The sequence below is a fragment of the Haemaphysalis longicornis genome, unplaced genomic scaffold, assembly GCF_048455015.1.
Source record: "Haemaphysalis longicornis isolate Haplotype H1 unplaced genomic scaffold, Haemaphysalis longicornis Haplotype H1 scaffold_7, whole genome shotgun sequence".
NCBI lineage: Eukaryota > Metazoa > Arthropoda > Arachnida > Ixodida > Ixodidae > Haemaphysalis > Haemaphysalis longicornis.
The window spans coordinates 85,672,671-85,684,812 of record NW_027526422.1 but is presented as its reverse complement, the minus strand read 5'-3'; the positions used below and the strand labels follow the sequence as shown (position 1 = coordinate 85,684,812).

General features: G+C 49.9%; 1 protein-coding gene across 2 annotated transcripts in view; it reads right to left on the bottom strand.

Annotated features, from left to right (window-relative positions):
* Positions 1-2,533: 2,533 nt before the first annotated feature.
* The window catches only part of LOC144144562 (uncharacterized), a 30,767-nt gene continuing 21,158 nt past the window's right edge, over positions 2,534-12,142 (bottom strand). For both annotated transcript variants that reach the window (XM_077676072.1, XM_077676073.1), the window contains exons 3-4: positions 7,598-7,693; positions 2,534-2,989 (exon numbers count right to left, since the gene is read on the bottom strand). In XM_077676072.1, the coding sequence (XP_077532198.1) occupies positions 2,753-2,989; positions 7,598-7,693 (333 nt within the window). In that variant the 3' untranslated portion in view covers positions 2,534-2,752. The remainder of the gene's footprint in view (positions 2,990-7,597; positions 7,694-12,142) is intronic.

Here is a 12,142-nt window from a genome sequence, read left to right as displayed (position 1 = left end):
CCCAATCAACGATGGTGGCAGATTTCACCTGCCGGGACATGTGCTTAAGGGGGACTTTGATGTGCAGTATTTTGTGGTCACTGCCTAGATCCTGTTGCGTGTTTACCCACTGGGCTTGGGGGTTGACATATCTGCTGAAGGTTAGGTCTGGGGTAGTGTCTACGCTAACACTGTTGCCCAGCCTGGTTGGGTATGCGGGATCTGTGAGGAGGGTAAGTTGTTCTTGTTGTGCTGCTTCCCATAATGATCGGCCTTTGATAGTGCTCTTTCTGTAGCCCCACGCTGGATGGTGTGCATTAAAGTCACCTGTTATGACGATTGGGTTTTTCCGTGAAACAAGAGCAGCCTTTTTGAAGAGAGAATGAAAACGATGCCTATGAAAGCGAGGGCTGCTGTAAACGTTGAGAATAAAGAGACTGAGGGCGTCTTTTCTGGGGGGGTATGATTTCCACAAAAACGTGGTCTATCTCGCTTTCGAGAGTGTGTTGTACAGCAGGGATATTGCGATGAACCAAAATAGTTGTTTCTGAATGGGATGTGAGTCGGGGAAGGATTTATATCCCGATAGTTTGGCCACGACACCTGTCTCCTGAAGGCACAATACATCTGGGGGTGGACCTAGAACTTACAAAAATCGCCCGTGGTGTAGGGGATGTGTGCTCGACTGGTATTACGTAGGGCCCGGTTCTAATACCAGTCCCAAATTAGCTAAATTCCCTTTACTTTTTTTCTTTTTGCGCCGACGGCCATTTTTCATAATATCGAACTGTCACGCCGGCGAATGAGTTTTCGCGCAATGTGGCATCCAATGCTTTGGAACTAAAAGATGTCAAGCCAAGCATTATTAGAGCGTCAGTCTATATATTGCGTGGGCACGTGACCAACCTCCTACAAGAACGCACGGACGGGGAAAGCTGTTTTGTACTGCCTCTCCCCCTTTCTTAACAATAATGGGTTGTAGCTCCGAAGCTACATGTACACCGGGGCTGAGGCGCGCCGTAGTGGAGGTCTCCGGATTGATTTCGGCCACCTGCGGATCTTTAACGTGTGCCGAAATTTCGACACACGGGTGTTTTAGATTTTCGCCTCCATCTGAAAAGCAACAGCCGCGGCCGGGATCGAACCCACATCCTTGGGCTCAGCACCACAACGCCTTAGCAACTGAGCCACCACGGCGGGTCCTTCTTTTTTTCATTTTTTTTTCTTGCCTTGGAAAGCAGAACCCCCTTTTATGAGCAGATATGAACAACGGGAAACACCAAATAAAACAATGACAATATTTGTTCAACAAAGCTCCGTGTTTGGTGATGGAAGATTGGGAAACTGCTAGGGAACGTGCCAAAGATCATCTATAGCGCAGAAGACAGACAGCGCGTGATCCATCACCGCCGATCATTAGCTTTAAGGCCCAACTCGTGCCCCCGGTATCTTCGCGGCGGCCATTGAGTAACGTAGGCGGCCCCTTGGATGCCTGAAGACGAAATTGGAGCGTTTGCAGGAAAGACTACCTGGCCTTCTTTTCCCAAAAGCGATGATTTATGAGTTCGCATGTACCAACACCGACGGCAGCAAGAGCGAAGATATCAAATAACTCGTATATAGTACGGTGACTCGAGGGATTACGCAAGATGTTGCGGAACAAATAACATAGGAAAGCATATCGTATTATACTGCAATAACGCATCCAGGCTATAGGACCGGGTGCGACTGGAACTATGCAGCGTTTTGTTCGAACAGCGTGTCGAGAGGCCCGGACTGAAATTGCACACCAACGCCTGTATTGCACAACGAGCCCCATCAAGGCGGGCACATTTTATATCTGTCGTTCGACGCACTTACCTCTTCATTTTGGGGAGCCTCAAAAAAGCGCGTTCAATAAACTTGCTTCGTGCCGTTTTCTTTTTTATGCAATATAAGCCAAGTTCACTTTTTATAAGAAAGGGATGGTGCTGTGATGTCGGATGTCGCACATAGGCACTATAGTGACACAGAAAAATGGCTTTTTGTGTACACGGACGTCTGGTTCCACTAAACACGTTGCTACAAAAATTGAGCGACGGTTGACAGCGAATTTAGCTATTGTTATAGTTATTCCATAACGTGACAAAGCGGCCGCTTGCTCAGTTGTTTTTCCAGGCCGACAATATTTACTAGGCAAACGAAAATGTATTTGCAAGGCCGTGCGCTTTTTATGACCACTCCACGTCGGCTGGGCGAGCGAGCGCCCGAGTACGTGTGACCTAACAGCCGACTAAGCGCGCCGGCTGGGAGGAGCGAGCGCTACAGGCACGTAACGCGTGAGCAGGGGCGCGAACTGCGCTCCTCTGTCAGCCACTGTCACCTTTACCATCGACGGGGGCTGTTTCTGGCGCAAGTAAGAGAGAGCCGCCGCTTCTAAATCGTACTAATCGGAATCGAGACGACGTTGCTTCGCCGCAAAGTGTCTCTGCGTTGGAAGACCGCCTCTCAGCATAGTGGCGACTGCAGCTGCACTGTAATAGAAATAACTGAGATTTCGTTTTCAAAGCTAACAAACACGTTTATTGCAGTATGGATTATACAACTTGCAGACGCAGAATCACCTGGAAGTCCGCCAAACCGGCGGCACGGCCTCGGGAATAAGGCCCCACAGTCCACAACGCACATTCCGGCGTCGAGTCGCCCGCGACGATGTGGTGCATGTGCGGATTTAGCTTGCGTGGTTATCGCTCGTCGTGCCGGGGCGACGCTCGCGAGCACCGCTGGAATGCGCTCACGCCTTGTTGTGCTTGCCCGGGTGTGCCGCGTCGGCGCCGGCAGCCTTGGGCGCGGCTGTGGCGGCCGCGGGCGCTGCGGAGCCGGCTGCGCCCGCCGCTGCTGCCGCGCCCGCAGTTCCCGGCGCCCCGGCCGCGTGCATTGCGGTGGGCTCGGCCGCGACTTTGCCGTTCTTGACGAGGCACAAACCGTGGCTACACGCGCCGTCCAGGACTTCACCATCCAGGGTCCGGGTCTGCGTGCATTGACAAGCGGTGCGGGGGGAATTGAGCCATTAAAGCAGTGTTCTGCAATAAGACGCGAGGTGGTTCCCGAGTGAAAAGGGATGTACTCAGTGATTGAACTGCTCTGACAAAGTTAGCATATCGTCAACGCCCTGTTTTAACACGAAAGTGTTTTATGCCTGGATACACGACGGTTTCACCGACGTCATATCCGTCACGGAAGTGACGCCAGTACAACGAAGCAAGCGGCCTGTAAAGGGTGCACCCCTGGACACGGGGTCCTTGCGGGGAAGCAACCTTCAGTACCAAAGAGTACGTTAAACTTAGGGTTGTTCGTTTTCTGGCTTTATATTTTAACACGAAAGTGTTTTATGCCGGGATACACCAAGATTTCACTGACGTCATATCCGTCACGGAAATGACGCCAGTCTAAGCTACCGAAGCGACCTGCCAGCAGGACGTCGTCAGCCAAGCACACCCAAAAAACAGCCTCGGAACCGCAAATCATGCTCGTTTCGCTGCAGATTTCACCTCAAATTTCACTTTCGTTTTTTTACCGATTCCTATGAGAGACGAATCAGCCACAGTTCTTTTTATCAGTTACGTTGTGTATTTCCAATACACTATAAGGAATCGCCGCAGGTGGGCTTCTCCACAACGCCTTAAAACGGCCAATAAGCGTCACCAAAAGTGATAATTTCGCGAATGACGAAGCCCGGCATGCCATCAGAGTAAAAAATAGACCCTGCGATGGAACAACAGCGCAAGGCGTGCATTTGCGCTTGTTGTCGCAGCGCACATTGCATTTTAAACAGCGGAGCTGCTGTTGCTGGCCGTAATGTGGGCGGTGTGCGGCGCTTCAGAAAACTCCGGGTCATAGTTACTGCCGTCGTGTACCGGGTACATGAGACCGCGCTTTACGAGGAGCGCCCGGCGTCGTCCGAGCTTGCGCGTGGCGCTCGCAAAAAATAACAAGAAAACAGCTCACGTTCGTCCGTGCCTCAAGGGCAAAGCGCAAGACAGCTCGCGCTACAAACGCCCAGTTTGCGAAGCCGGTTGCCGCCGGTTCCAGCGCGTTCTGACGTGTTCCACTTTGGGAGAAATGTGAAAGTTTGCGGACAAAACGATCTGGGCCCGCCAGTCATGCACGAGGAAGACGACGATATAGATATGACGATGACTACTGCCACCACAGTGAAAAGCAACGACGGAACATGTAAATTAACAATTTCGAACCTAATGCAATGCATGGTGATGTGTCCTTCAGTGCTCACGTAGAAGGAGATCCTGCAGCTTCGCTATGGTTCAAGCCTTGCGCGAATTAGTGCAAGCTTCGCCAATTTTTTACTCTAATCGCACGCTTGGCCTCGTCATTCGCCAAATTCGCACACTTGGTCACGCTGATTTGCTCGTTCTACAGCGTTGTGGTGAAGTCAGCCTGTGGCAATTTGTTAGTACAGAATGTTGCATCGTTTTCGCGGCATTAAAATGCGTTTTCGGTTAAACCAGTTTCTTGTTCGCATTAAAAACGTACACGAAGGTCTCATGGTCTTTCTTGTTTAACCTCAAGATGTTGTTCAACTTCAGGCCCCATGAGTCACCTTTTCTGTGAAAGGATTTTGAGCCGTGAGTACACGGTTAGCGGACTGTGTCTTTGATGGCACAGCCCGGCACCATGTATGTGTAGACAACGAAGGGAAATAAACAGGGATGCTGACCGACTTCTGCACTTAGCGTTGCGCTTGTTTCGGGGTGTAAACGCCCCGCTAACGACACACGGCAAGCATTTGTATTGTTAACCTGCTCCCCTGCATCGCGTTTGGCGTGCCCGCGCCGTTGTTTATGACCTCCCTCTTCCTGATACGGCAGACCAAAACTTTCGCCAATGCGTACCCGTCTAACGTGTAATTGCGTTATTTAAGAGTAGTCGCGCAGGGCTACGACAAGCACCGTTTCATATACGTAACATCTCCTCACCCTCGAAAGCTACGGTTTCAAGAAGTTCCACTGTAGTTATTGGCCAAGCGGTGTGCCGCCTATCAGTATAAAACAATAATAACTGTTTACGAGTTACAGCCGTAAGCGTTTCGGACGATTGTAATTGCCGTCTTTGCAGTGTCGCCGTGTATGCTGGCGGTGCACTGAGATTCCGCGGCCATGATAGCGTTCTAGTTAGGAAGAATGCCGTCATCAGCGTGAAGTTAAGAGAACTACATTGGGTCTCCTCGATTATCAGTCCCGGATCGTCCGCGGACTGCCCGAGACGCGATCCGGGGCTCGATTTTTGCATGTATTCTTATGGGACTTCCGGTCCGAACGCAGTCCTCGGACTGCCCGCGGACCGTCCAGGACTGGTAAATCGAGGATGCCCATTATCACCACAACTAGCTTGCACTTTCGCCTTAATCATGTAGAAGACGTGCTAGAAGTGACTAGTTCTTCAAGTTCTTGTCGTTACCGCCGCTAGGTATTCATTCAATCAGTGGAGATTTTAAATGTAATTGAAATTACTGCTTGATTATGTGGAAGTATGAACGGAATGAGCTTGAAGGCATGCAAGAATGCAGTTATAAGTAACCTTGGATACGCTTCGCTGATTTATATGAGCAACGTGTCGCGACAACAGTATCACTTCGTCCAGCAGTACTGAAACAGCAGATGACAGGGATACCATCGGCGGCGTTGTGGCTGCGCGCGCGTTCCGTTCAGTTCGGGACTCAGTGATTACATCGATAGTGCTGCGCGCCGGATATTGATGAACGGGGTGCGGTAACGCAAACCATTCCTCCTCGCGTCCCTTTGATGCGAGAAAGAACGGTTGACGTTCTTTTGACGGTTGACGAGAAAGAACGTTGACGCCGAACACTTATAAAGCTACCCTTTTTTCAAGGACGTTGCAATGGTTAGACGGAGGCACTTCTTTCGGTGTCACCCAGACTGCCAATCGCGAAAAATAGAGGGTTCATTATTGCTAAAAGGACAGAGTAGGCGAACGCTCGACAAACAACGGTTGTTCGAATAGCGTGCTGATTTTTTGACGACTTGTTGTAACATGTACCGTACGGTTTATTTATGGCTACAGGGTACCTTGCAGAAAATTTTAAGTGCAATGCACTTCTTAAGCGACCCTGAACCTGCGTCCACCGGCGATGTCCTCGCACGTGGAGATGGGCGCGCGCAGCCTGGCCGCTGACATAGCACATACCCACGTGGGGGATTGTCCAGGAATCTCCTCGTCTTCCTTGGCAACGGGGGGAGATGGGCGCGCGCTGCCTGGCCGCTGACATGGCACATACCCACGTGGGAGATTGGCCAAGAATCGGGCGTGAGAAGGGCTAATGCACCTGCTTAAAGGAGTACTGACACGAAATTTCAAAGCTGAGATCCGCTCTAGCAATCAAGTACAACGACAACACAAACAGGTGTCTGTGAATAAATGCATCTTTCTTTCTTTGTAGTTGTGTGTGTGTGTGTGATCTCTCTTTCGCGAACATTACCGAACCGCGCAAATTCAACTCGTGCATTCGCACTTTCACATTCTTCCCCTCGGGGAAATGCGGGGAATTTTTTTATAGTGTTAGCTTTGGTGGCACTTTTGTGGAGCTAAAGCTACGTTTCCCACGAACGGAGGTGGGAAAGGAGGCAGGCAAAACATTTATTTATGTTTTTTGAATGGTTGGGCGGCACTCCACAGGGGTCTTGGGCCACGCATATACTACAGTTCTCACCAAGGGCGGATTGTGCCTGTAAAGCGTGCAGCACTGCGCAAAGGGTATTGTTGCGGCTAAAGTGAACCTAGAAGCGGGTGATGCCACAGTGCTTCTCTAAAAACGTTGGCAGTGCTTCATAGTGTTAGCTGTGTAACTCCAAAAACTACAGAGATGTTTCGGTCGTGAGTTGATATGAGGTTATAGTGTTGCAGAGCAACAACAACAACAAAAAAAAAATACTTGAGGGTGGGGCGCACATGCTTGTGAAGACGCGTGATCGATTTTTCCCGAAAATATGAGAGACAAGTTTTCGTACGGACCGGGTCCCATTTAAAATAAACCTCCACTTGCAGTGTTGCACTTTCCCCGTGATGAGGAATAGCTTAATGTCATACGTTACTCAGTTCATGCTTCTCAGAAGAACCACCTTGGCCCGACGGAGGCCGTTTTCGGCTTGACAAATACGTTTGTGTCCACCCGCGACGAGGCAGCGTTATATGCTCAACTTTCACACAAATCGCCTCTCGCGTTTACCGGAGGTAAAAATCTAAGCCCAGCTGAAGTGACTTCATCAAAGCGTCATTTAGGGTGTTTACGCTACTGATGACGTCAAGTGAATCGCCTAGCGGTCGAAATAGCGCTCGTGAAGAAAGAGGGCGATTTGCAGAGAACGCATAAATTATGCGGCCTAAACATTTTGGATTTGGTTTCGCGGATGGTGGTGCAGTGTTTTCGAAAGGGAAATAAATTCTGCTATGAATATGCGTCTTCCCGCTACATTGAAATACCAATAAGCTTGCTTTTATTTCATTTGCGATATCTACCGCGCGTAATATATACCCAATTGAATGACGCCTTCTCCTCCTGCAAATGTACTGTGCCCTACAGGCGCGCCGCGGCGCAACCAACCTTGCAGGGTAGTCCATCCTCGCCGTCGGTGAAGACGAAGTAGGCCCCCTTGCCTTCGACCACGTACTCGCAGTGCACCCGGCATTCGGAGAACAGCTGCGTGACAAGTAGAGCAACTCATGATGACCAGCGCAAACGAAGACAAATAAGAAGAGTAGAACTTTTTTTTTCCTGTTTTAGTTTGCGCTTACCATCATGAAAATTTTTCAACTCGCCCGATTCGCTACCTCATTGAAGTAAAAGAAGGTGAAAGAAAAGTCGTGAGGTGAGCACGTATGTTGTACACACCCACTGCATGTTAGTGAAGAAAGCAGGGAAGCTAAGATCATTGAAGTATCGACCAATCGTGCTTCACAAATCTGTGAGTGGAAAGGAGTTGGAGCGGTGGTTAAGCTGCAGGAATTAAAAACACCGATATATACCTATCACTAATAACAATTAGGGGAGTAACAGGTTACTCCCAGTCGACGTTGTTGTGCCATGCCAGAGCACCCGGCGCAAATTCGTTGCACGGGGCGACGCGCCAACAACGGGGCCGATTCACGCCTCGTCCAAACCAGACCAAACCGCCCGCGGCGGTTTGGTCTGGTTTGGACGAGGCGTCGCGGCGGCTCGGCCGAATCATGCATCGGGTGAACGACCGACGACCGACATGTTGCTGCTTGCCTGGAGGTGACTTCGCGGAGACGGCGTGGGCGTCGCCCTCCCTCTCCCCATCGTGGCGGCTCGGCTGACGCAACCGCTTCACTTCCATTCGTTGGATTTCAAACTTCGGCCTGCGAGAGTCCTGATTGGAGCGATTAAAACTTCTGGGGGCCAGATCGGAATTCCGGGGGTATAAAAACCCGCCCGGAGGCATTCTTTTCGGAGGCACCGAGTGGAGAGGTGGTGTTGCCTTTGTGCGAGTCATGTAACGTTTGGTTACCCTTGTACACACTCTATATAAATGTTACTTGAACTCTTCGTCGGCTCGAGAACTTCATCGCTCTGTTCTGCGCCGCGTCGATAGCGGACGGAGCAAGGCAACGCCACTACATCGGTGACTACGCTCGGATGGCCAGTCGCAACAGTGGTGGCTGCGGTGAGAGGGCCCAGTCCCAACAGCGGTGACAGCGTCGGGATGGCTGATTCCAAACATCGGTGGCAAGCTGGGATGCGCGTCACAACCTTGGTGACTGCGGTGGGATGCCCAGTCCCAACAATCAGGCATCATTATGGCTAACCCGTCAGCCTGCGCATTGTACCGAACCCCTGCGTGGCCACGAGCCCAAATTGAAGAAACCTAACGGAACTGGTTATGTGCAAAGAGCCTGGAGGCGCGAGAAACAGATGGACCATTCGTAGACGTGAAAGGAACAGGCAGAGAGAGAATCTGAAAAAAAAAAACAGTACATATGAATATTTTTGCTAATGTTTTTTTTGACCCGTAACTAAGGTCAATAACTCAGTTTGGAAAATTGCTGTATATGTGATAACCGAGCTCGAAACGATGAGTCGGGAGTAAGGAAAGAATACGTACATCAGCCTTCTCGCCACTTTTCGGAGCAACTGCAGCCATGATGGATGAGCGCCTCGACTGTGATTTCACAGAAAGAGGTCGTTGAAAATAATAGCCGCAAGGAAGTGGTGTGTTGGTGTACTAAACGTGGATTGCATATATGAACACTAGCGACTGCCGCCACTGACACGTTGAGAATGAGGCCATGACCGTCACTGACGCAATTGGGCATCAGGGGTAAAAATAATAGATTGAGTTTCATGCAACCAAGACTAGAAGAAATAGAAAGAAAAAAAAATCTATCGGGACACCTAAGCTTTTTCGCGTGACGTGACGATACGACATCACTTCGCACTGCATTGTGTTGCCGAGTTATAATGCTGAGTTTGGTGTCGCTGAGTTTCTTGCTGCTGAGCTTAGGTTTGCTGAGTGGATGATGTCGTGAAACACGTACGACGACAAGCCGGCTATATTTTGACATTTTCATCGCCATCCTTTTTGCTTTGTGATTTCTCTTTCTTTTAACCGCTAGTATGACAAAAAGCCTTTGTCCATCTCCTTTGTTCGGCCTATATTCAAGCTTAACGCAGGTAACCTGAACGGTGAGCCTAACGACGTCATAAGCAACGTCAAACTCATTGTGTAACAAGCTGCGGGAACCGGATATCCGCTCTTTTTAGCCCTACAGGTGGCGCTTCGGAAACCGGCAATGGCGGAGCCGACGGTGAACGCGTCCATGTAGCAACATGCGTGCCAGCATCAGTAGTGGCCTAAAGGCCCGCAGTTCCGCTAGAAGCAATTACTTTCTTGAAAAATAAGCACAGTCATATGTTGCTGAATGCGAGATAACATTCGATTCCTTTAAGAGTGTCCGGTGCGGCGTAAAAGGTGCCGCATGCGACGTAATCCGTGGTACACGGCTCAGGCCGGAAGGGAGTGGTTTAAGAAGAACCCCGTCTGATTGGGCTTACAAACTACTATAAATGTGCAACGCTAAGCTTTGAGACATTATTCGGTGTACGTCATCGTAGTGTACGTTATACTTCAGGCGGGTTTATTTTTTTTTTACTGTGTGCATGTTAAGCAGAAGACCATGCGCACCATGCGAGGGTGATATGTGCGTATTGCGGTGTTTGGCATGGGTTTAATAAAACCTAGTTTTGACTCCGAGCACTGCAACCGCAAAGATGAGGCTCTCATTGCGTCGTATCAAGTGTTAAACTAACGAACATGTTGGCAATAAATAAAAAAAAATATTTATATAAGCCTACGTATTTACGCCTGCGTGTGGCATACACTGGCGTGTGATTTTGAAGCGTACTTGAAAATACAGACATTACATAACAGGTACGCTTTTGGGTTGCCGTAATTATTTTAAGCGAAATCTCCTGGCTTAAATTACATTATGTTGATTTGACGGCCGGCAAGATTTTTAAGTGCATCGATGCTCATTACCAAAACAAAAACGGGGGTTACCAAATGTCTTCCAGAGCTCGAACTTGAACTACCAGACCGAACGTTATTGCTATTGCCAACACAGCTTGCTTCAGCATGGTTATTTATACTATGCAGTAATTAATAAATAAACGCAATCACCACATTTTCTTCTCGCCCTCGCGTGCAAAAAGTTTTCATTTGCTTCTTCTTTATTGAAAATAAAAGCGAGCGGATTGGACAGTCTCTGTTGCTTATGATTGGAAGCAGTGGAATTGAGCCAATTTAACACTGTGCGTATGCGTGCGTGCGCGTGCGTGCGTGCGTGTGTGTGTGTGTGTGTGTGTGTGTGTGTGTGTGTGTGTGTGTGTGTGTGTGTGTGTGCGCGTGTGCGTTCGTGTGTGCGTGCGCGTGTGCGTGCGTGCGCGTGTGTGTTGACTTGGTGCGCAGGCTTCGAGAGTGCGCCTAGGTGCTTTCCCGCATTGTATTGGTGCAGGGAGAGGAAAACACTTGCAGCGCTCATGCGACTGAAAATGCGGCGCGGCCAGAACCCTCTCGGGCATGCAGGGCTAGGGCTTGCCCGAGCAGCCTTTGACGGCGGGGGCGTCTGACTCATCGCCTTTCCGGCTCAGCAAGTGCTTTTATTTATGTGTGATTGACTCTAGTATAGTGAACTAGAATACTTCTAGTTTCTAGATTCTAGTACACTCTAACTCTAGCGCCTGTTTGACCATTCCTTTCCCTCCCTCTCTCCGGCACAGCATACACCGGCTTCTGCGAACGCATCCCGAGACTCATGGAGAGTATTTTGTGTATTTGTACTTTTCGGTGCCGTGCGCAATACGCTGGAAGGCTCTGAGCCATGAAGGAAAGAAACGATTAGGAGAGGCCCTGACGTCACCTCTACTAAGCCGGAAACGCCATGTTTTGAGGTCGCCCATTTTTGCTTGTATTTTGCGCGCGCACGCTTCCTCATTTTCTTTCGCTCGCTCCTCTGTCGTCTGCTTCGTCCCAGCCTGCCAAGAGAGAGAGAGAGAGAGAGAGAGAGGGAGAGAGATAAAGAAGAGAGAGAGAGAGAGAGAGAGAGAGAGAGAGAGAGAGAGAGAGAGAGAGAGAGAGAGAGAGAGAGTGAATACTTTATTGGGCCCAAATAAGAAGACTGGTCTTACATTGGCTACCGGCTGGGCTTCTTCACAGTGATGTAGGGCCTCGGTAAGCCTTAGGCGCCGTTGCTAGAACACGGTTGCCAGTGACCTCTGATGAGAGTGAAAAAGCCAGGTGACTTTCTCCAAACTTATCCCTATGCGCCGATAGCCATCGGGGCATCTTCTAAGCTTTTCTTTCCTGCGTGCTCTGGACCGTTTGGAATACTATTTTAAGAAGGGCACTTCCACGAGCGCCCAGCAATCCGCATCCCGGGCTCGACTGAAAGCGTTACTCTGCCCCTTTCGACTGCCATGCTGTAAGCACGCCGGTAGGCTACTGTTCCTGTATCATCGCTGGTCTGGTATCGCCATGCATCAAACCAGTTAAATTTGCTCTCGGCTCTCTCTCCGTCGTTCGACGGGGGCAGCCCTCCTGCTCGCCGACCTTTCACCACGTTACCACTACAT